Consider the following 24,795-nt stretch of genomic DNA (forward strand, 5'->3'; position numbering starts at 1 on the left):
CCTAGTCTAAGGAAATGGCTCATTCTCAAGAAATACTTGATGGAAGTAGATGAAAATTTAGACATGGGCTCTAAACATGAAGAGCATTCTTGGGGATATAAAAATATTGCTTAAAAAACTCTTTTTGAAAAGCTAAATAACCCTAATTGCTTCTGTCTAGGGTTTAGATTTTACCTCAAGTTAACAGATGGTTTGGGCTGTTTAATGGCTTGTTGCATTTGTAGACTGTCCACGCTCCATTTTATAGAAGAAAGGATAGTCTAAAAAGCTATGGATCGACCTCCACGAGCCTTGGATGGTCTTTGCTATCGGTTTGTCAGAAAACTCACTGGCAACGAGATTTGAATGATGAGATTTGGTTGTGAAATGGAGATAGAGGCCTAAGGAGCTCGAACGAACAAGGTCCTAGGTCTGGGAGAGTTGGGGTAGAGAGATAAGGTTTGGTCAATCAATAAGCTTATTTTGATGATTTTCCCCTATTCAAACATTCTAGCCTTTCATGGACAACTGGGATTGATCCATGGGCTTCCTAGATGCTAACACATGTCCTTAGGGTAGTTGGAAAGCTGATCCATAGGTTGGAACATCCTTATAGCCATTGGATGCTTTAGGCTTATGGAGGTGACCATTTTCCATTTAAGGCTAAACCAAGAGCTGGGCTTTGTTTAGTGAGCTACAAGAGAGATTTTTCTCTCAGTTGGGCTGGCCAACTCAAAAGGTTTGAGAAGGACTTGAGCATGTGAGAGGGATCTGACCAAAAGAGCTTATTTGACCTTGGGTTGATAGTTTGACCAGTCAAACTGGTCAATAGATGATGATGTGGCATGGGAGGGAGGTGCTGAGCTGTTTGGATGACTTAAATGACTTGAACTGGAGTGGAGATGGATTAAGGCAATAGTTTGACCACTTTTGCCTAATTCAAAGCCTTGTATTTATTGTTTAACTGGTCAAACATTCAAACATAAGTGAGGTGGCAGGCCAAGTGTCAAACTTCAGCTGATAGGAATGATTTGAAAGGGATTTGAAACTCAAGGATGGGACTTTGAATGAAAACATGAATGTTTAATGAGATTTGACCAGTGATATTGGGTTGACTTGGTGAAAATCATTTAGAATTGATAGGCCAAGGCTTGGAGTATGTTTGAGTCATCCATAAGTGAAGATTTGAAAGTTTGAAAGGTTTGACTTGATCAAATGGGTTGGAGTAACCCATTTAGATCCTTAAGGACCTATTGGGTCAACCAAGTTAACGTACCCAAGGCCTGGTTTGTGACTTGATATGTTTAAAATGATATTTGAAGTTTGTTGGAGGTGATTTTAGGGGTCTAATTAGCCACATGGGTCAAATCATTTATTTGGACCCTTAATAGGTCCTTGGGTCAAACTAATTTAACTTGATCCACCAGGTTGACTCAAGGTCTTAGTTTGGGTCCAATGGATCCTAAATAAAATTTTGATTCATTACGATGAGTTTTGAGGATTGAGGAGGGAAAGCCATGCTGAATTTTGGGGAAAAGACAAAAAATCCCTTAAAGGGCTTTTTGGTCATTTTGACTCCTAGTGATCACTGAGTCAAAATGAATGTAGGAAAGTGTAGGTTTGTGGTCAAGAGGTCTTAACAAAGGCCATGTGTGTCGTTGGAAGGTTTGGAAGGGGTCCCATGGTCAAATTCCACTGGATAGCATGTCTAGCGACATAGGTCGTAAATAATTGAAGGTTTTACATCCTTTAGAAATCAATGTGGTTTCTGGGGTTAGAGTCTTCCAAATGAGCTCAAATTTGGAGAGTTGGTACTAAAGACATGTCATATCAACATGTATTTGATAAACTCTAAATTGGATGCCAGTTGATTAGGATTTAAGGTGATAGAAAAATCACCTAGAAAGGCTTTTAGGACCTGCGTCCCTAACCCTGAGGTTTAGTTTAAAATGTTGGAATCTTGTAGTTGATATGAATCTTAAAGTTAATTGATTGAATTGGATCCTGACTAGGACCTGTATAATTGATAGGTAGAGACCTTCTAATGATTTGGTTACCAGAAAGAAACCCAATTATGTCCAAGTGACCTCATGTAAAAATGAGATCAACAGCGACTAGCCAAAGATGGAAAGAGAAATCAAACCCCTGCGGAGTCGCCAGAAATTTGTGGGCTCTAAAATTCAGCCTCAGCCTCCCTACGGCTTTTTGGGGGAGTTTTAATAGATTAAGTTTTGAGATGAATTTTGGGAAGGCAACATTCTTGTGAATAAAACACTACCCAGAGATTCCCCCCTCATTTTATGAGGACCTTATGATATGAGTTTTGGTTTCTTGTAGGCACAAGCCCCTATAATTAATTACCCCTCCCGATAATGAGAGAGAACTTTTGATTAAGACTAGTCATCGATCATATACATTGTATCTATAAATATGTAGTATCTTGTGTATAGTGGCAACATGGGTTTGGGCTATTGAAAAGTTTAATATTTAAAATTGAACATTTCACAATCTTATACTTAAAGTGGGGGGGGGGAGTGATAATGGACCCGATAAAGATCTCATGTTTCCATCATCTTGAGCCATCGATGTCCCTAGTCTACTTAGTCAGAGGAGGTAGTCGACCCAACCTGATAAAAGGATCATTATCGGCAGCCATGGGTTGCCTCATCAAAAGGTACCTCACAAACCACCCGGTTCATAGGGCCCCGATGATAACCATTTAGCTGCGACACCATTTGGTAGTAAAATCACAATTTAAAGGACACGTGCTACATCCTTACTGATAGAAAATTATTTGAGAATGAATCCTAGGGATATTCTTGACCATATATTAGCTCTTTGTGAGTTGAAGTATTTTCCATATTTGTCCACCTCGATAAACTATTACATATGATGGATGGATTTTGATTTAAGCATTTTATAGTTAATTTCAATTTTAAATATTTTGGGATTTTATTTTTATTTTGGATTTTTGATGGGCAAACTTTAGATAATTGAAATTGACTCCTCCACTTGAGATTTACATTCAACATAATTATCTTTGGGATGTTAATGGGCAATTGCATTTTTTATCATCACGATGTTAATGGGCAATTGCATTTTATTGATTAAACTTTGTCGACTCTATCTACTGGTCGACAAAGGATCGGGTCTATAGGATTTATAATTTTGGTGATAAATTTCTTTCGTCGTAGACCTTGAAGGCCTTATATGAACGTATAAAATATATATTCCAGTCTACACCATGACCATATATCTGTTTGATAATTCGAGTCGTGTTGATTCCTATATATCCATATAGAAGGATTGGGCTCTAATGTGGTTCATTTATTGGACCGCACAACATCCCTAGGCGTCATATGTGTAGTCATAACACTTATTGGGGCTCATGAGTATGTATTATGCATCCCCTTATGTGAACCTATATGCATACATATTACAGTGTATGTGCGGGGGCATTCTTGGAATATTTGTAAATGCCTTCTGTTCGCTTGCATTGATGTTATATATATAGTGGCATTGCATAGCACTGCAGTCATTTGCTTGTCTTGTATAGGTAAACTATCATGCACTACTTGTTTCTTTTCACGAGTAGATTGTAGTACACTTATGAATCTCTTACTATCACTAGTAGATGTTACTATCTATTGTAGTTCCCTTACAACCTTCTTGTAGACGGCATGTTAAGTGTATGGCGGGTTTCCTACAGAAGCTTGTAGGAACTTGCATTTTTCATAGTTCTTTGGATTTTTTCTCATGGATGATATTTATCATGTTTGTCGAGTCTTTTACAAGGACCCGCAGGCACATACATTTGTTGCATATCATCCAGTGTTTGCTTGTAATGGATCAATGTATCTGCTTAATATTAAATGGTGACCGATCATAAATATGTTGTAGAGTTCATTGCCTTTTGCTACGATAGTTCGTAGGTGTATAGATGTCTTGTATGCATTGCAAACACATAATTTTTGCCTACAAGTAGCAAGTTACATGAGCCTCTATGTTCACAAGTGACTTTTGTATTCACTACATGTTAAATCCCTCTACATATAAGGAATAAATATATTTGATTGTCATCAAATAGTTGATTGTAGGGATACCCATAAATAGGTTGCCATGTGCATCATGTGTTCATGTCCATTTCCTAAGCAAATCATTTTGCTCGTTACAAGTCTCCTTCAATGGCTTATAGGAGCTCGTATGTATCACAAGTGTGTCATCCTCCGTATGCAGGTTGTATGTTTATTTATCTGTAAGCTTAGGTTGGTCGCATGGAAATTATAGTACTTGTTGCCTATTCCCCATTTATGAGAAATGTATTGTATACATCATAGTCTATTCTTCATGTTGTGATATCATCAACCTCTCTATTATTCACTTACTTATGAATAAATCATGTGCATTGAGAATGGTTTGGACACTTCATTTTATACTTGCATGCTCATTTATCATTTGGATTTGAATCTCATTCCCTATGTTGTATTGAAATTTACAAGTATTCTTTCTCGGTGATTCAAGTCATATTTGAACTCCTTATTTGTTTGGGTTTGAATCGAACCATAATCCCTTACAATGCATTTGCAAATGCTTTGATATTTAAACTAAACTTGGCTCAAAGCACCTTAATTTAGACTTGATTTCATATGATTCATTGAAGCCCAGGTCCTTTATGATGCATTCAATTTTAGGCTCCTTGCATTCATTCACTTGAGCTTAAATTTAAGCTCATTCTATTTTTCCTGAGTTTGAGTTCTTTGTTACATGCATTAGAGTGAAGTTCCCTGTTGTCCAAATCAGGTCTTTGCTTGAGTTCAATTGTAAGTCCAAGCCCCCTATGGTTCAAAATTGATTCAAGTTTGATTTCAATTCAATTTCATTTTAGCTGGTTCTTTCGACAGCCTCCTGGTACCTCCCATGTTTAAGGGAAATTCCAAGAGTATAGGCCTCCCACCATACTATAGAAAAACGTGTATGATAGGTGTTGGATGACACCACAGCCATAAGTCTTCAATCCCACCACGCTAGAGAAAGAAGTGTATGAGTATTCAGTACCTGCTTGAAATTCATAGTTGTATATTTGTCCCTGCCACGCTAGAGAAAAGCAGTATAGGGCTTTCCCGCCTCACCGTAGGCATCGCATCAGTTTTCCTTCCCAGCACGCTAGAAAAAAAATGTGTATGGGCAGTTTTTCAGGATTGACACGAACACTGAGAGCATGCTTTTGAAGATTTAGAATTTTATACCTGTTGCAAGTGGGGTTGAAGCCGCCGACGATGAATAAAGATGTACACAAAAATGCATAGCCCCTCTTCTTTTTCTTTTTGGACTTTTTATTTTATATTTCCCATCTTTTATTTCTTTCTTTTTTTCTCTCTTTTCTTCATTTTTATTTTAAGTTTTCTCTCTTACTTTTATTTCTCCTTTTTTTGAGAAATTTTCTCTTTCTTTTTAATATAATTAATAATAATATTAATGATAAGAGTAATGCTAATAATAATATTAATAACAAACATTATTATAACTAATAATATATATAATAACAACTAATTCAATAATATAAGATAAGGAATATATATACCTGCATATAGGTTTTGGCTGAATGAGGGCAGAAGGATTGAACAGATCAAGTAAGTCGGATCTAGGTTCGGCTTAGTTGGGTATGAGGTCGCAGTGAGGCCACCATTCATACACCCACTTCCACACCCAATAACGCCATTGCCAGATTAACGGTATTCAGGCCACCATTCATTAATCCATCATTGGCCACCAAACTGCCGCAATTCTTAATACCTTTCCGGCCTTGATTGCATCCATCCCCGATCCAAGACACAAGATTCGCCCAAATCTTCCATATCATGCAAGCATTGTCTCAAGATTCGACAGCGACCTTCCCATCATCAGATGAAACACCTTTCTTCCATGTCTAGCACCGATATAAGCTTTTGTTGCAACAACAATCACGCTTCCAATTTCTCACCATGCGACTATCGTGGGCATGGTGGGACGTGGAATCGGATATTTACTACAGTAAAATCACGCATTACCGACGGATTTTCCGGCAAAAAATTGTTAAGTTTTCGACGGATTTGAAAGTTTCCGGTGATATTCGGCGGAATAAATTTCAATGGTAAAACGTTCATAAAAATGTTTTAATTAAATTATTAATATTTAAGTTATATTTATTAACGAGCTCACCTTCTGGGCTCGACTCGTGTTCGAGCTCGAGATTTGACTCCCGAGTCGAGCTTGAGTTAGATATGACTCGAGCTCGACTTGACTCGTTTCCACGCTTAATTTCCACCACCCCAGGCACCGCCATCACTAGCAGTCATCATCCATCGCTATCCATTATCACTGTCGATCTTCAACACAACTGTCATCACCGACCGCCGCCACCCATCATCAACCGATACCAACTCTATAGATCCCTACCATCACCACACCCATCGTCACCACCTCCACCATCGACCATTGCCGCCGACCACCATCTTACCTCACCCTTGTTATTACAATATTTTAAATATGTTATATTTATTTGATTCCGTTTTGATCTGGAGCAAATAAGCCGGTCTCTTAGATTGAGCAATCCGTTTACTCCAGCTAGCCTCTCAACTAATTACTGGTTTTTTTGTTACATTTTAAGTTTCAGTTGTGCCACATTCGCATTCCACATAACTAATAGCTGACGTGGCCAAAAATTATTGGTGGGTCCAAAAGGGCCCGTGATTAAAACTGGTCGCTTCCCTTACAGTCCGGAGGCAAATAGGCACATTCTAAAGCTGGGCATAAATTGTCTGTTTTCTTCGCTCGCCGCCCCTATAAACATCTACAGCCTCATCATTGCATGCATCAACCAATATTTTTTCCGTTCCTTAATTTCTTCTTCTTCTGCATTCCCCTGATAATGGAAAAAGGAATTAGAACTCCCTCTTCGGAATCGCTTTGTATTGACAAAATGCTGGAGGATTTGATTCGATCGCCGGTGCATCCATCCCTTGATGTGATTCTCTATGACCGAATTCTCATTAGATGTTTATAAAGATTGATTAAAGCTAATAGCATTTCTTTACGTCGACGTTTTACGACGTATTTTGTTTGTTTGTTATTTATCTAAAGCGTCGGAAGGATCTGCTTCTCGCAAACTAACGATTTTTTTTTTTTTTTTTTGATGAATTAGATTTAGGCTTCGTTTTGAACAGCTTTTGATCATCTTATGCTAAGAAGTTGTTTTTAATTTATGTGTATTTATTTTCATTCCTGCATTTATTTTTCATCTTCTCTATTTTTAATTTCTTATTCTGTTGATTATTTAGCCGAGAAATCTCACGGTTCAGATTTGCAGGTTTTTTTTACTAATCTTACAATTTTTCTGTTTTTTTCCCATGGACAGTTGGGGCCCCCGCTTTTTATATATTGACTCCCAATTCATCTCTCTCCTCTCTCCTCTCTCTCCTCTCTATTAACCATTCTTTTTTAATTATTTATCTCCACATTATTAATTTTTTTTAAAATAGAATTTTCATCAACCTTTTTTAATTAAGATATAGCGTTTTATATATAATATGTGCATCGCATAACTTTAAGAATAGCATATGTCATTAGATCATATCCAACACAAACTTCTGCTGAGTTAACTCCTCGCGCTCCAATTTCATAAAGAAAAAAGTTGTTTCATTTGGATACGTTAATGTTGCAATACCTTATAGGGCTATAATCACTTGATGAATAAGAGAGAAACAATGGCTAGCGTAGGCAAATTTATCTAAAATGATTTATTTTATGAAGAGATTATTCTATTAATTTCATATAAGAATTCTTATATGATTCTCGATGGGACTCGCATGCATGCCTCGCACATATATAATTTGTATCAGTATCCCTCAATATATATAAGTACCAAAAAAAATTTATATCACACTTCCACAATAATTTTTGTCATTTTTAACTAATAATGTTAACTCATCTTTTTCATATGGAGACCATAAAATATAAGATTCATAATTGTCATAAAAAGATAAAGCAAAATCTGAGCAATATCCACTGGACAAGACCTATTTGGAGAATCATGCACTTTGGCCTTCAATGCAAGAACGCTAAGGATGGTTAACTTGCTATCTAAACCCTCAACAGCATTTTTTATCTTAGATAGCTTAGAATATTGTTGCTTGCTTTCAGTTTTTTGTTTGTAAGATTTCAATTTTCCTTAATTACATTGAGGATTAGGATTGGGGCTGTCTTCTAATTACATGCTAATAGAATAATTTAGTTGTTTAAGGGTGGCTCATAAGCTGCATTCGTCATTATAGAAGTTTCCATTTGATAAAATTATTAGAAATAAAATAAAAGATAATGTAAGAATTGTCCTCATCTCCAAAAACACCTGTAAGATACAGGCGTCTAAGGATTGTCCTCGTCTTCCCAACTAATCTGTTTCTGGAGTTTTAAAGATTCTTGTTTTTGAATCTTTTTGAACATCTTTATGACTTGAAGATTTGATTTTGATTGTAACAGGAGTGCTTATCCAGTTCTGTAAAAGACAAAATGCCCAACTTTGATTACGAAGATAACTTGTTTCGAGAAGCTGGCTACTCACCAAGAGTCTTATCCTCAACCAACAATGGTGTTTGTTCTTCGGACGTCCCCGTCACAATAACCTTCCCTGAACCTGATACGAACATCGCCAACTTGCCCGGCTATGACAATTCCTTCAACTCAGAACTAATATCCTCTCTTATCAATCCTCAACTTCCACCTGAACCGGAACCTAATAGCTTTCCATCACTTCCAGCTGCATCAATGGCTCCAATCCATCCTATGAATCAGCCCAATCCAATGATTTGTAATCCTCCCTTCACATCTAACCCGCCAAACTCAGTAGTGAACCAGCAGCTTCCTTCGGGTCATTTGGGCTTGCCTGGATATATGGGCATGGAGCCATCAGCAATGCAGCGCAGCTCATTCATGGATGCTAATGGTGGAATTGGAGGGCAGCTTTATGCTGAAAGAATGAGAATGCCGACATTTGTAGCAGATGATGGGATGGGGAAAAATACCAGTGTTGGCATGCCCGTGAGGCCGATGGAGGCTGCAGAAGCCTGCAATCTAAGAGGAATCTACACATATGAACCTATGCCGAGACTCTACAGCCCCGGAAACTTACAAGTATGCATATTTTATCATACCTATTACCTAATAATGTCTCCTGCCTGTAAACTATTATATTTGCTCAATCGATATCAAATTTCTTTATATTAATTAAATTATAATGGCATTCATCTGATGCATGAATTTCTCTGAAGGTACTGAGAGATAACCAAAATGTAAGGCCAATGTGTAGCACCAGTATTGCTCCATTACAAATGCCTTCCGATATCCCCAGAATGGATGACTCAAACAATAAAGTTAGTCGAGCATCACCGGAGGAAAGGAGGAAGAAGTTAGATAGGTATCTTAGGAAGAAGAAGGAGAGGAATTTTAGCAAAACGATCAAGGTAACTGACAGATGCTTCAGACAAATACGCTTCTTCTGCTGCTTATTTTGTAAATCACTGACATGAAACAAAAATATGACAGTACACATGTAGGAAGATCCTAGCTGATAGCAGGCCTCGAGTTCGAGGTAGATTTGCGAAGATCGAAGAGTTTAGTGATGTGATGCCAATGCCTAGCTTTGCTAATGATGAAGAGGTGAGCAATTTTAACGTTCTATCTTGTCTTGTTTTTCCTTTAATAAGACAATGCATGTGTTTAGTCAAATAAGTGTGAAATTAAGAGTCCGAAAACTTGGAAGATTAGTCCTGCTCAACCCTTACTCTGAGTCCAGTGGATATTGCTCAAATTTAAATTATACAATGTGAAGACAAGTTCCCTATAATCCAAACGACTTCAATAAATTGGTTTTTTATAATTCAGCTAACTATTTCAAACATAACTTATTGAATCAGATTGTCTTAACTTGAACTACATATAAATATATATATATATATATTGTTTGCATATTTCATACATAGCAGAATCACTAGAAAAATATAATTTATGTTGCATTAGATGAAGCGTACATGTTGTTTGAAAGCCTTCCAATCACCAATAGATGTTCAGACACTAATGGCCAACACATACTATTGATTTAATTCTCAATTCTGAAAAGGTTTGGCAGTCGGTCTGATATGACTCTGTACTACAAAAATTCTCTTGATACAATGCATCAATCGAACAATTATAGAAAGAACAATTTCTTCTTCCTTCCTTAGTTAATAAGAATATAGTTGGTAAGCACGTTGTTATGATCTTCATTAAACCACCTATGAATGAGGGACAATATGTACGCAGGTTATTTGTTCTCTATTGATCCTCTATTGGAGAGCTCATTTGTCTTCTGCAAATAGAGATCATTGTATGCATTGAACTCCTTTATTGCTTGATGTATTTGCATTGTAATGGTTCTTGAATATTGTAGGTTCCTATCTTCATCTATCTTCTACAATACGTCCTCTTTATTTTATTTTATTTATTTATTTATTTATTTATTTATTTTTATTTTTTTTGCCTTTATTTATTTTTACTTTTATTTTTTTTGCTTTTCTATTTCCTCTCTCACACACACACAAATAATATACTATATATATATATATATATATATATATATATATATTAGTGCATGTTAGAACAAACGGTTTTTTAGAGGAGGGGGCGGCGCAAAAAAAAATTTCACTCCTATAAGAGATTTTTTTTTTTAGTGGGGGGCAATTGCCCCCGCTAAGAAACCTGTGGTTCCGCGTGTATATATATATATATTAGTAATATCAACAATAATACTAATATTATTAACAACTAATATTAAAATATATAAATATAAATAACTATAACAAATATTAATACAAACAAGACGAAGCGTGGAGAGTAGCTATAGGATTTCAAACTTCCATTTTTTTATCATTATTTTCCATGCAGATAGCATACGGAGCAATTGGGACATGTTAAAGGGGCAGATGGCAAAGATTTTGAGCAAGAATTGGGTGAGGTCTCAGCACAGGTAATGATTTAAGTCTCTTTTTTTAATTTTTCTTTTATTTGCAGAGGTCAACAACATTGTACTAAGAAAACTACCTTGATAGAATGATCAATAGAACAAAACAGAAAGACATAATCCTCGTCTTTCCTTCCTCAGTCAATAAATTGCCGTCTTGAATAAGAATACATTTCTTAGTAAAGCATGTCAATGCGAAACATCAAAAGATTCTGCATATAAAAAACGTTTTGTTATCAACATGAATGCAATTCTGAAGTGGCAGATTTCTGAATATTTTCTTTGCTGAATTGCAGTCGCAGATGGCGTTGAGGAACAACGAAGATAGACTCGTCGACTCTTCAGACATTCCAGCTCACATTAGTGAAGTGATTTCCTTCGACTTCAACTACCCTGTTGCGTCTTGGTTATGATCTCTAGAAGCTCACAAACTGTTTTAGAGTTTGGTGTTCTTCCCTTTCTTGACATTGCATTTACAGCCAGTAATTAGGTCCTATATTTACGACCTAAATAAAATGACGGCATGGCGACAGTTGCTTTCAGTACAGTGTACATCTTTAACGAAATTGGATTCAAATTTTCTCGTCGGTTATTTGTTAAATTTTCTGGTTCTGGTTGCATGGCCAACAAATATAATCTCTACAAAAGCAAATTCCAAGCTTTGTAACTTTCTTACTCTTATTCATCGGTGATCATAAAATACGCATTGTAAAGACGCCAATGAATTAAGAGATTCTGCATAAATAAAATAAACTACACTTCTTTTTATGAATTTCTATACAAGTTGTATGATTGATTGTCAAGCTAACATCAATAGAATTCATTTTTTTTTTTCTGGGATTAAACCTGTAATGGTTGTTTTATTGAAAGTTTCTGCTTGATATCGAAGAAGATTGGGATAGTCTCAAATAGCAGGGTGATAATTGTTGCGAGAATGTATTTTCTCCTGTTAAAACTGTATTTATCATCAACTTTAATAACTTTCAGATTAGAGTTTGATAAATTTGATTTGTTTATGTTTAGTTATCTTATTTTTATTTTTATTAACATATTTGTTTTATTATACACATTATGATTTATGAAAATCAAAGAAAAAAAAATTTTAATGAGGGTAATAAATCAATGCTACACATCCCTAAGCTTATCACTAACGAATAAAGTTTTACTCACTAGTGAGATATCAAGTTTGAAAAATTAAATACATGGCTTTTAAAAGGACCTAAGATATAGCAAAATCTTATTCAGATGCAAGGCTTTGAAGACCTAGGAGGTTCTAAGTTTATAGAATTTACCTCCCTGGTGCTTGTCAAGTGGTTTTCGATCGTAGCACCTCTATTTGAAAAAAAATGGAGATGACTGATCTCCTTAACTTCTCCCTCCAAGCCATTACTATTGTTACTTTCATAAGACATAAAGACATACGTGTTAATATTTAACATAGCTATGTGACGAAATTCATGTAGAAATAAGTGGGAATAATTGATATATGAAACGAAGTTTTATGTAGTTAATTGGTGAAAAAATAAATGACATTATTGTTCAAATATACATATAAACATTTCCAACAAGTTTATGAACTTTCAATATGCAATGCGTATAAAACATGCAAACACATCTTAAATTTGAGAAAATTAATGTAGACAAAACTCTCTCATTGGATTCATGAAACATCAATTAACATATATATACTTTCAATTCCTATGAATGAATAATATATTTGATCATGCAAGTCTATTGGTCTTCAATTAAAAACTTATATCAAACATGTCAACCAATTTATTTTTCTTCCATTAATCTTATGAAGAGAAAATGATTAATTATCGATTAATCAAATAATAAATCTGCATTCAAATAGAAGTAAATGAAACATGAATTTTATACAAACCTATGAAATAGCTATCGTTGTTAAGTGCATGTATAGCAACCTTTTTAAGTGTAAGAAACATAAAACAATTTAATTCACATCAATAGAAATTTATATTTCAGATTTTGTGAAAATAAAACAAGAGGGAAAAGGAAAAGATTTACACAAGCATTGTATATTCACTAAATAACTCCATTCATACATAAACATTTGATTATACCACAATGAAATATAAGTTCATTCGTACTATGTTTATATCAAATCTAGATAGGAGAAACTCACATGTAACTTACTAATATTGCATCACAAAGTTAATCCATGGATGACCCCTAAGATTGATAAGACTATCTTATTCTTGAATTATGAATGTAATTCATTACAAGAAGTTGATGTTTGCAAAAACTTCCAAAGATGTATAACAATTATTTTCTTCTATTGTGAGAATTCAGAGAAGAAATATGATTATGACGTAGACTTATTAAGCTTGCATTTACATCTAACATTAAAGCATAAAATAATATGTGAGATTTTCCAATATAATCAAAGCTTTTTGAATATACACATGTTATTGGAACACAACTATGCATAATACATCTTCCATCTATTCATGATTATTGAAATGCAAGAATCTTATATATTTTCGACAATGAATGATGCATTTAACACATGATTTGTTAAAATATAAGAGAACCCTTATCTCAACCTCTAAAGGACCAAAAAAAAAAAACTAAAAGAGATGGAGCAATTAGCACTTCAATTCCTCGAATCCACCAAATGAAACAACACATCAAATTCACTAAGAAAGTCATCTGAAGCATATTTCAGTACTATACAATTTATCACAAAAAATATCAAAACCTTGTAATTCATAATAAAACAACAACTCTTTTCAACAAAACTTTCAAAGAGCACATGATTGCCCGTCTTTGTATTGCAAAAATCTAAAAGGAGAGAATAAGGAGAGGGGGGAAATATAAATGTGATTTGATAGCATTCAGTTTACATGTGCTATTGAAGCACCAAAAAATATACATGTTGTTCTCCAAACTAATCTCATAGCATCACTTAATAAAGATTCAATATTAACTTCATGTACCATCATTAGTGTAACAAAGTATTGGAAACTCCAATCAAGAATTATTGGGAAGAAGAAGAAGAGCAACCATGCTTTCTTAACTCACCAGAGAAAGAGTTCCTCAAAAATCATGAACGCTACAAATCTTTTTAACCAAGGCAATAAAATGAAAACATCAACTCAAACCAAGATGAATGTTATTCACACATTGAATTGCAATACATATGTAAAAATGGATGACAGGAACTTTATTATATCAACAATAGAGACATAAATCCATTCTATCTTCACTCATTGCTTCATTACTTTTTGATTTTTTTTAAAGGAGAAGAAAATGAGAATGTTTTTCTTTCTTGCTCTCAACAACAACAACAACAACATCAAGCCTTTGTCCCACTACGTGGGCTCGGCTATATGAATCCTTTTTCTTGCTCTCAAAAGAAACATTTTCAATGCCACAATTACTCAATGTAATTGAAAGGAAAATAGAAGCTCCAAAATATCATTTCAACTTTTAATCACTAGATCTCAAGAATGAAGGAAATAAATAAATAGCATCTCTGTCCATTACCTTTATAAAGATCTTCAATTTGATGTTCTTCCCTCTTTGGCGGCTGAAATGTTGAGCAGATTTCTCCTCCTTGCTAGCCCAAATCTGCAGTTATTCTTCTTGTTTGGTGGCTGAAACATATAGCTATTCTTCCTTATTATTGCTGGCAAAATGTAAAGCTGTTTTCCCTCTATTGTTGGCTAAATCTGCATCAAATCCTCCCTCTATTGCTGGCCGAAATCTGCTATAGGAGTATGCTGGCCGAAATCTGCTATAGGGGGAGATGTGAGCCTGAGGGAGAGATGTAGAGGAGGCATTGGGCTGCTGTTGCGTGCGAATCAGAGGGCAAGAGATGGGCTCGGGCTGGTGAGGGGCAAATTTGGCGAGGGCAAGAGATGGGCTCGGGCTGGTGGTGCACAGACCCGGCTAGTGAGGGCAGGATCCGACTAGTGGTGGACAGATCCAGCTGGCGAGGGGCAGATCCAACTGATGGCGTGTGGAGGAAGAGAAGGATATCGTTAGTGAAGGAGAGATTTCATCCCGATAAGCAAGGGAGACGACCTTCTTATGCACAGGAGTGTGAGTAGTGAATTGTGAGTGTGTTGGACGACCTTTTTTATGATTTTAGTTTATTTTAATTATTAAATATATTAGAAAATACCCCTACAATTCTCTCTCCTCTACACACATCAAGTGGTGTCCGACTCTAACGCAAATAAACTCTTTTGAAAGGTCTTGATGATCCGAACGAGCTCAAGCAATCAGTTGCACAAAATGAGGCACAAATCAAAAGATTTTATGTAGGAGATGAATACGTGCAATAAAGACTCAAATGCATGAATTCATATAAAGCACTCATCAATTTGGCACCAACCGAACCACATATATATTCAAATATAATAAAGAATAATATGTGATAAAAATTAAATTTCAAAGTCGACAACGAATCGAGGTAAAATATGTAAGTAATCAATGTCAAAAAGGTCAACAGTTCCTCACTTGAATTTATCCTCTCTTGAGTGGCTTCTTTTATTAAGTTTAAACTTAAGATCAAGGTAAATTTTCAAGGGATAATAATATAATCAATGTGTGTAATGAGTAATAAATCAAATCGATAGTTCAAGGTTACTTTGCAATGGATAAAAATACAATCAATATGTGTAATGAGTGCTTAATCAATTCAGTCATTCATTATGAGTAATAGATGCTTAAGAGGTGATTATAACGGTTAAATGGGTTAGTAATTAACACTATAGTGGTTTATCTTAATGTTAATAGGTTAATTCTATAGCAGTTTATGTTAGCGTTATTTTAAAGTGAATCTTGTGTCTCTATAGATATACCTCCTATTGGATGTATTAGGGTATGCAATAAAATGAAGTAAAGCCCTTGTAGAGATTGTTCTCTTCTTCCCCTTCTGAATCTTGTGTTTTCTTGAAGTTGGCAGCGTCCCCAAATCAAAATTTATCACAGATCCTTACAGGGTTGTTACAAGCTACTTCTTTCTTAACATCATATGAAGCCTATGAACAATGGACTCTAGGTAGATAAGAAGCTTCCTTTCTTGAGAACCTGCTAAGAACAAGATTTACAGCCCATCTAACAATTTACAAATGTTTTTTTTTAGCAGAAAGAACAAAAAATTGATACTTATTTCTTAAAATAAAGACTAATAAACTGTCTAGAGCAGTAGTATGAAATCGCAGAGTACAGCTACTGTCTTTGCAATATACTTCGCATATCCACCTTTTCTAGGGGAATGGACAATGAAAGCAGTTCAGACACACTAACTTCCATTTGCTTAACTCCAGCAACATTACAAGCACCAAAATCCAAACCCCTAAAACAAGGAAGTCTCTTCTCTATAACAATTCTATCAAAATATGATCTTTTACACCGCAGGCAAACCACGCATCTCAAATCCCAAACTCTCCAAAACATATACCTGTTTCGCCTCCAAACCCACCCATTCCTTCCAACCCGTTCCCCGATCACTCTCAAGATAACCGCGGCCTTAAAAAGCAAACCCAAGGCATCCACACTTCTTCTAACAACCGCATCCAGCTGAAGCCCGATAAACCCGTCCAATACGTTAAGGATATTCTTGGAAAACTTTTGCCCGCTGTGAAGAAACCCTAATCCCATAGGCATATTAGCATAAGGAGGGTGGCGCGCGTACCGCAAGAGATTAATGGCGGCGACGCAAGCTTTGAGCTTTCTGGCGGCGATAGGTGAGGGAGAGGGTCCCACCACAACGCCGGTGGGAATCAGGCGCTGGGAGATCTTGAAGCCTTTAATCACCAATTTGGATGCGAAGAAGAGTGTGGCAAAAGAAGGTGAAGGTGATTTAAGGTACTTGAAGGCACTGGTTGCTTGGATGACGCCGTTGGCGAGCTTGATGGCGAGGGCGAGAGGACTATTAAGGTTCTGAATGAGAATAAAATAGAAGCTGAAGGCTAAGCATAGAGCGAAGGGCACGGGGGTGAAAACTAGGGTTTGGTGGACGGGGCGGGAGATGGCTACTTTTTTGTCTTCGGATGCCATTGATGCTTAAAGCAGACAAGCAGGCTTAAGAATCGGATAAATTATTATGTGCGGGTCCGGTTATCTTGAATTAAATAAAAACGTGATATATGTTTAGTATAGTATATATGTACTATATAAATGATAAAATTATGTATATAACATGTATAAATTTATATACATTGTGTAAAAATTTGTACACGTTATATACAAGATCATATGTCACATTTTTAATAAAGTCCAGACATAACTTTAAGTCTGGACACCGCACGACGCACGTAATAATTTATCAATTGTTCAAGAGAAATAACAAAGAGGTAGTATTAGATTTTTCCAGAGAAACATTTTAAAATTTTTATTTTAATTATTTTTTATAATAAATCATTTATTTAAAATCAACCTCAAATGGCATATATAGTAGAGTTTGTTCTAATAGCCTTTATATATATGTTGCGGGCTAGAATATACACAGCGGTAGAGTTTAGAAATTCACGTCCGAGCGTTGCATGAATATTCAGCACACAAACAGAAAAGAAAATGAACACCAGGATTTTTATGTGGAAAACCCAGAAGAGGAAAAAATCACTGGGCCACGCCCAGCTGAAAAGTTCCACTAGTGTTTTTGTAAATTACAAGAAACTGATTCGTCCTGTGTCATTTCTCTCTCTATTTCAATCAGTTTACCCATTTGTTTTTTTTCATTCTTCCATTCCGCTTAGCATTGATTGGTGGTAGATATTGTTTGGATTGAAGGCTTGAATAAATTAAAAAAAAAAACCTTCATAATAAACATGAAAGGCTGAACAATGGGTTATAAAAAAATTTTTTTTTTGAGAGGGGGCACGTGCCCATGCCTCCCCCCCCTCCGCCTACATGGAAGCAGTTCTGTACGTTTACCAACGCACAGTCCTAATTTATCTTTCATATAAGATATGAGACTAAGCTGGTTACTTCACGGTTCCTTGGCTTTTACATACCTAGAAAAGATCTCTATTGGAGAAGCTTGCAACCCTAAATTTTGGGAGGTCATTGTGATTCGAAAAATCTAGCAAAGATTAAAAGCAAGCTTTGTAGTCTCCACTAAAACCGAGAACCGTTCGGGGAGGAAATGCCAACATCAACTTAGATTGTTGATCAAATTCAAATTATTCTCAGATAAATAAGGATAACTATCAGTGGAAGGTTGATGTGAATATGTAGATAATATCAAAGTAGGAATTTAATATTTTAAGTTATTATTAAATAATTTTGTATTATTTGTAGTGGGTTGTAATCTCATTTTGGTCGAGGATGTGATCTAAGGAATGGTGGGCTATATTAAGCTCTAATAGAATTTTAAAGCTGCGATAGTTGAAAATCTCTCTTATTTTAAAAGAAAGAAAATTAGTATTTTTGTTTTATTTGTTGTTCTTCACAATGAATCATAAACACCAAGAGACGCAACTTACCAACAACCAAATCGGAAAAACACCAATTTCTGGAATAAAATAAATATGGCTTTTAACTAAATAACCATGTCCTCAAAAATCCCTGCATCAACATTGGAAAAGCAGATGAGCAGGCGTTGGATTCGGTTCCAGTTGATTGCATGTGAGTTCATTAGGGCTTTAAATCTTCGCCAAATACTCTCCCACGCGAAGGATATCGATTAAACCATTAGAGAGAAGGAAGGAAGATTTTAACGAGAACCGATAGAGAAGTAAGCTTGAAAAGAATATGCAAACCCTTGCAGGATCTCAACTAGAGATTCAGTCTCTCCTCGTCTCATTCCTCGGTTCCTTTAAAAGCGTCCGCTTCTTTACCTTTCCGTTGCCTGCCGTATACTCTTCGTGTCGCTTATGAGGATCGAATCAGACTACTGAAGATTATTTGCGGAATGATTTTACTTAAAATGTCTATTAAACAATCGAAGTTCGAGTGTGGCTGGTCAAAACTGTTCGTTTTGAAATTGGACGTGATGTATGGCTTGGTACACTAACGGTTAGTATAATTGGTTATTACTTATTTCCCAGCGAATAAAGTAAGGATGGTTGTTACCAAAGTTTTCTCACCTCAGGGTTAGGAATATCGCATGGGCTGCATTTGATAGCAAAGTAATAAACATAAATAAACGTCTTGATTTTCTATGAATTTTGTTTTTCTACTAACAAGTTTGAAAAAATTTAGATCTTAATTAAGATTCCAAATTTTATATATTACTGTAGATATAATATTTGTGTACATGCAATGGGCCCGATTTTTCCTAATCTCTTATTTATACTTCACGGTAGAATTGATGTTGTTATAGTAAAATTTTAAGATAAGCTTCATAAAAAAAGGCAAAGCAAGGTTTGACTAGAGGAGTGTCAATTCAGGTTACCAGATTGATTGAGTCAAATCAGAAACTGACCGAGCACTCTATTCGGTCAATCCGGAACTCGACCCCATTTTTGGAAACTGGTTGATTTTTTCAGACTCGACACCCTGATCCTGCTTTCGGGTCCGAGGTTAAACCCGGACTAGACCCCGGAATAACCTCGGGCAGAAACAAAAAATGCACGTCATATATCCGACACTCAAAATATGGTGGTCAATAATCTAGATCTTTTCGGGCAGTAAAAAAAAGGTCAATCTCTGGGTTTCCAAGGTCAAAATGGTTTATTGGGTCAAAGCGGGGTCATTTTGCTAATTTCCAGGTCAACTCGACCGGACCGACCGTCAATTTTTTAAAGGTCGATTACGTTGAGCATGAACCCGACCCATTTTGGTTCGGTTGACCCTAAACTGAAATTTTGTGGATTGGATTCGAAACGTACGCATTTCCTGGGTGTTATGTCAAATATTACACCTCTTAGGCCTATAACCAAGTGTTTATTATAAAAGTTAAGAGGATGTAAATCATGATAGTAGAAAATATATATTAATTATTGATTTCTATTCATGACTAGTTTAATGCTGGGTATGCAATTGTTGAGCTTGAGTAGTTTGCTTTTTATATAGGATGTGTAGAGTTGGCCAAACATTCATGGTTGAGTATGCTCAACGGTGAGTATGATCTATTAACTACACATGACACTTGTCTGAGGATTCAATATAGCAAGTACAATTTTTGACCTATTGTGAGTCAATGTTGGCTCTAATGGATTATAAGGCTATCTAAACAAAAAGTACTGGCCCGTACGTTTGTGTGCACTTAGAGAGCTTCATGTGAACCTAAGAAATTCATTTTGAATATATCGAGTGCTCTATTATTTCCATTATCCCACTTTAGCGAGTTTACTTTAAAACTTTGAATAGGTTGTCTTTCAGCGGAGTCCAGAAAGTTTTGAGTGTCTTATATTGAATTCATTGATTCTCTTTTATCTATGGAGACAATTGTGTAAGAGAATAAAAAATTTTAAAGTAAATTATCTTATTAAAAATAAAGAATTTATAAGAATTTTCTATCATCATGATCCATCTAATAATGGACACTTACTTGATTGGATGTACCACATCAATACAATGCGTGAGCGTATACTAATAGATTTTGCATGGGATTGCATTTAAAGAAATTGCTCTTTTTTTTATTATCTTTCTTCCTTTGAAATACTCAAGATATAGGTGGGCAAGCATGCATTAACCAATTATCCTAAGTAATATCATAATTTCATTATGCTATGGTAAGCTTTTAGGCAAATAGTACTATAATAAGAATATGTCATAGTTAGAAAATTTTATGTCGATTCATACACAAGTTTTTCAATTCAAACTAATAGCATGATTTTTGGATTCAAAATAAGTTTATATACAATGTATCGGTTGTTCGTGAAGTATCTAAGCTACCAATAATCTCCCATTTTGTCGTCGAAAAGTAAAAAAGAAATTTTGAGATTGCGCCAAGAAAATGGGATTATGCAGTTTAGTGGTTTAGACCTATACCCTGAAATAGCCTCCCAGCTTAGGGGCTTTTGATTCAAGTTCTTTGTTGTCTTGGAGTACACATACCTCTTCTCGGTGTGAAGCTATATACGACAAATGCTAACCAAGAATAACTTGACAACTAAGATGCTAGAAGCTAATTTATAAATAAATGACTACAAATACAGATACTCCATTAAGAATTCTTAGTTCCTGAATTTGTATTGATTGCGTTTCTTCAACTTAATTTTGGAATTCTTCTAACCATTTCTCTCCCAATATGATATGGTCGTATTTATTCCTCTTAAAGTGGTATATTAGAAGAAAGCTCTAGGGACCCAAAAATATAAGAATTTTGGAATTAATTTCTACTCATTCGTAGCAATGACTTGGAATTTAGTTTTAAAGCTATAATTAATAACTAAGAATTATCTTTTTAATTCTGAATTAAATTGAGTACATTCAATTTTAAATGCTAAATAATCTAAAAACAGTCAATTAATTATTGAATACTTTGGACCATTAATGATAGCTATTTTTTAAGCAATCTCTTGTTCTTAAGTGCAACATATTCCATCACAAAAAAAAAAAGAATAAAAATATAAATCATTATGTGAAGTCCTCTAGTGCGAGTATTATCTCTCAATGCAATCCATTATGTCTATCGTTCTCATATATCACTTATTTCTTTAGTGATTAAACCTTATTTTTTCTAGTCCAACTTAAGATATTCAATCATTACCATAAATGCACACATAATTCATCATTACATAACATGCACTCCATAAATAAATAAAACATGAAAAATACAATAATTATACTTCATTTTATTATAGAAAGTAACTTAAGCACAAACCATACGCATCACGTTTGATTCCTTAAACTTCTATGGTGATATGTATTTAACTTAAAGGATATGCTATCATCATCCTCAAGTACATTATATATGTCTCAATAAACAATTGTTATTTTTCTTAAGCATTATTTTATGTTACTGTTACTTAATGTTAATATCTTGCTTCTTATACACATATCTATTTGTTAATTCATTAGCACACAAACACTCTATAGTTGCAATTTATCCTAATAATATTCCAATTTGGCTAGGAATATCAAATATATAGATCATAAAATACTTCCTTTCAACCATTCACGATGCGGATGTGGCCGTCAAACAAGGACACAAATTCGACATTCATAGTGGAAGTAGCAGTCAAGTATTCTTGTCACTCGCCCAAGACGCATAGCTTTACAACAAACATAAGTATGGTACCTAAAGTTGACTTTCGGAATCAACATACCAACAAAGCAGAAATTTGAAATAGATAGTCACTTCTAAACTATCCTATCACCGTTATACATAACATGTATCTTTGGTAATTTAGAGATACCTTAACAACTTTCATTTACAGCTCACCAATGATACTACAATGGATTACTTCTAATATTTCCTAACATCCAACCACAATAGTCGGGGGAATGTTCAAAAGGTTTTTTTTTTGTGCCAAACATTGAACCTACATAGCAACCACAAATTGAGTCTCTTTTTGCCTTACATCTCCTATTTAACAGCATATGACTTTTGACATAATTAGAGTAACTTAACAGTTCCCAAACTTTGTTAATGTGTCATTGAATTCAATACTCATCTTTTCATGATATAAAACTATAATCAAATTCTTTTACAATTCAAGCTTGAAGTATTTTAATGGATTATTTTAGGATCCAATATTTATAGTCACAAACTTTTTGAGATATTTATAGTCACTAGAGAATTGCTGATCATTTTTCCTAGTGATATTAATATTGTAACAACCTTCCTTTTATGGAGTTGATTGATTCAATTATATTATTGTCATTAGCAGTTTATGGAATATCCATTAATGGTGTCTAATACACTATTTTGAGACATTGAGGAGTGTTTATGATGTATAATATAACCTATCACTTAAAATGGACTTTAAGCATCTATATGTCTCTTTTCAAGGAAATGACGCTTATATTAATATGATCACTCCAAACTAATCAGTTTATTCTGAGACATTTTAGTGTTTTTGACATCTTTCTTGTTATAACACTGCCCAACCTTCTCCTCAGCTTTTTGTGAACTAAACTTATCCGCTCTTAGACCTTTCTAAAAAAACAATATCAAAAAAAAAAGAAAAAAAAAAAAAAAAAATAATAAAAGAAAAAAAAAATTCAAACACAGTCAACTAAAATAGATCTACTTTTCCTCTTATGGATTATAAATTCTCATTTCACAAGACATCCTCCATACGCATACATGTTCTTAAACTCGATTTTTCACTTTCCACGAACTCATAAGGGTTTTAGGGAACATCCGTAGTTGGAACCGCTATTCATATGTACCTATCATTCTTTAGAGCTTCAAGTCGCAAGAACTATTATTAGTTACAATGGTTGTTTGGTTAAGTCACCAATATAGTGAGGAATCCATGATTTATGAATATCAAAATCGCCGAATAAGTTGTTAAAATATTCATCCACTACCAATATTCATCAAATGTTCTCTTCCACCGCTCCAGATACCCATTGTCAATTCAGTCGGTGCGTCCAATACTATTGGGCAACAATCTCATGTTCTTGAAGTGAACTTTACAAATGGAACAAACATTTATCCATCCTTAGTATATCTTCCATACTACTCACCACAATCTTTGATCTCTACATTTTAATTTAATTTATACATTTTCTCTACTTTTGTCTTAAAATCTTAAAGCACTTAATGCTTCATTTTTATTTTTAAGTAAACAGAGATACATACATTATGAGTAATCATATATAAATGTGAAAAAATATTTGGATCATAAAAATCCATTATGAACAATAATATATTTGTATATATGAACTTTAATATATTTTACTCCTCTTGGCACATTTCTTTGACTTGATTGTTGCTTAGCATTTATGCAACCCAAATAAATATCAAAGTCAAAGATCCAAGTATTAAGTACTCCTTCATTCATCAATATTTTAATTCTATTTATGGTTGTACTAATCTCCGGTGCCACAAACATGAGGATTTTTATTTAACAATGTTTTAATTACATCTTGAACATGAATTATATTATGATCAAGTTGTATTACTATAATATCCCATATTTTAACTCAAATAATTTTTTTTACTAGTCATTATACCCCAAATCACAAACTGGCTTCACCATAAGATAGATATTATTGTGCTTTAATTATTGATCGTTATAATGAAATTATCTTGATTGGGCACGAATCTCGATGCAAAACCCAACTTGGAAAACTTCAAAAATTAAATCCGAAGACAACCGAACTCCGATTTCAGCGAGTTTTAGTCAAATGAGCGTCACGGAAATACGAACCCAATGAGCACCAAATCAACCCATACGAGGGTCAGGGGACCTGAAGCCGCTGATGGAAGGTTCAAACCACAATTTGAGTTACCAAACGGTCTCGATTTTTAACGAGCTTATACTCGATATGAACGACTCGACGAGACGAATCCACGAGCCAAGATTGCCGAATTCCTGCCATCACTAAGGCCTTCAAATGTCCAACGAACGGTGCACGTCGAAGGGTTCAACATCAACCGTCCATTCGACCACTCCCTATTTCGCCCCTTGATTCTACACAATATTTACAAGCTATACCACTCCAGAAAAACTATAAATAGAGCCCTTCATTTTCCAACAAAAAGGACTCAAGTGAAGAGAGAGAAAGAAGAAGGGAAGAAAAGAGAAAGGGGAAAAGGAGAAATCCTCTCTCCTCGACCATCGCCGGAGCTCTTCCGCGCGCTGAAATAAGCTGTAACCTCTGCAGATTTGGGACAGACGGGATTCTGCAAACTTTGTAAATTTGCTTGCAAGACTTGTAATACTGAGTCGTTTATACACATTTGTGAG

General features: G+C 34.9%; 2 protein-coding genes across 2 annotated transcripts; one reads left to right on the forward strand and one right to left on the reverse strand.

The window, feature by feature from the left end:
* Positions 1 to 8,494: 8,494 nt before the first annotated feature.
* LOC110109390 (zinc finger protein CONSTANS-LIKE 15-like) lies at positions 8,495 to 11,646 on the forward strand. Its single transcript, XM_028693166.1, has 5 exons — positions 8,495 to 9,144; positions 9,282 to 9,473; positions 9,556 to 9,669; positions 10,933 to 11,014; positions 11,305 to 11,646. Exons 1-4 carry the CDS (start codon positions 8,524 to 8,526, stop codon positions 10,960 to 10,962), a joined length of 957 nt encoding a protein of 318 aa, XP_028548999.1. The 5' UTR covers positions 8,495 to 8,523; the 3' UTR covers positions 10,963 to 11,014; positions 11,305 to 11,646.
* A 2,476-nt stretch (positions 11,647 to 14,122) lies between these two features.
* LOC110109391 lies at positions 14,123 to 17,088 on the reverse strand. The gene has a single exon (XM_020840448.2). It carries the CDS (start codon positions 17,039 to 17,041, stop codon positions 16,211 to 16,213), a length of 831 nt encoding a protein of 276 aa, XP_020696107.1. The 5' UTR covers positions 17,042 to 17,088; the 3' UTR covers positions 14,123 to 16,210.
* Positions 17,089 to 24,795: the final 7,707 nt, after the last annotated feature.

This window comes from Dendrobium catenatum, unplaced genomic scaffold, assembly GCF_001605985.2.
Source record: "Dendrobium catenatum unplaced genomic scaffold, ASM160598v2 fragScaff_scaffold_231, whole genome shotgun sequence".
NCBI lineage: Eukaryota > Viridiplantae > Streptophyta > Magnoliopsida > Asparagales > Orchidaceae > Dendrobium > Dendrobium catenatum.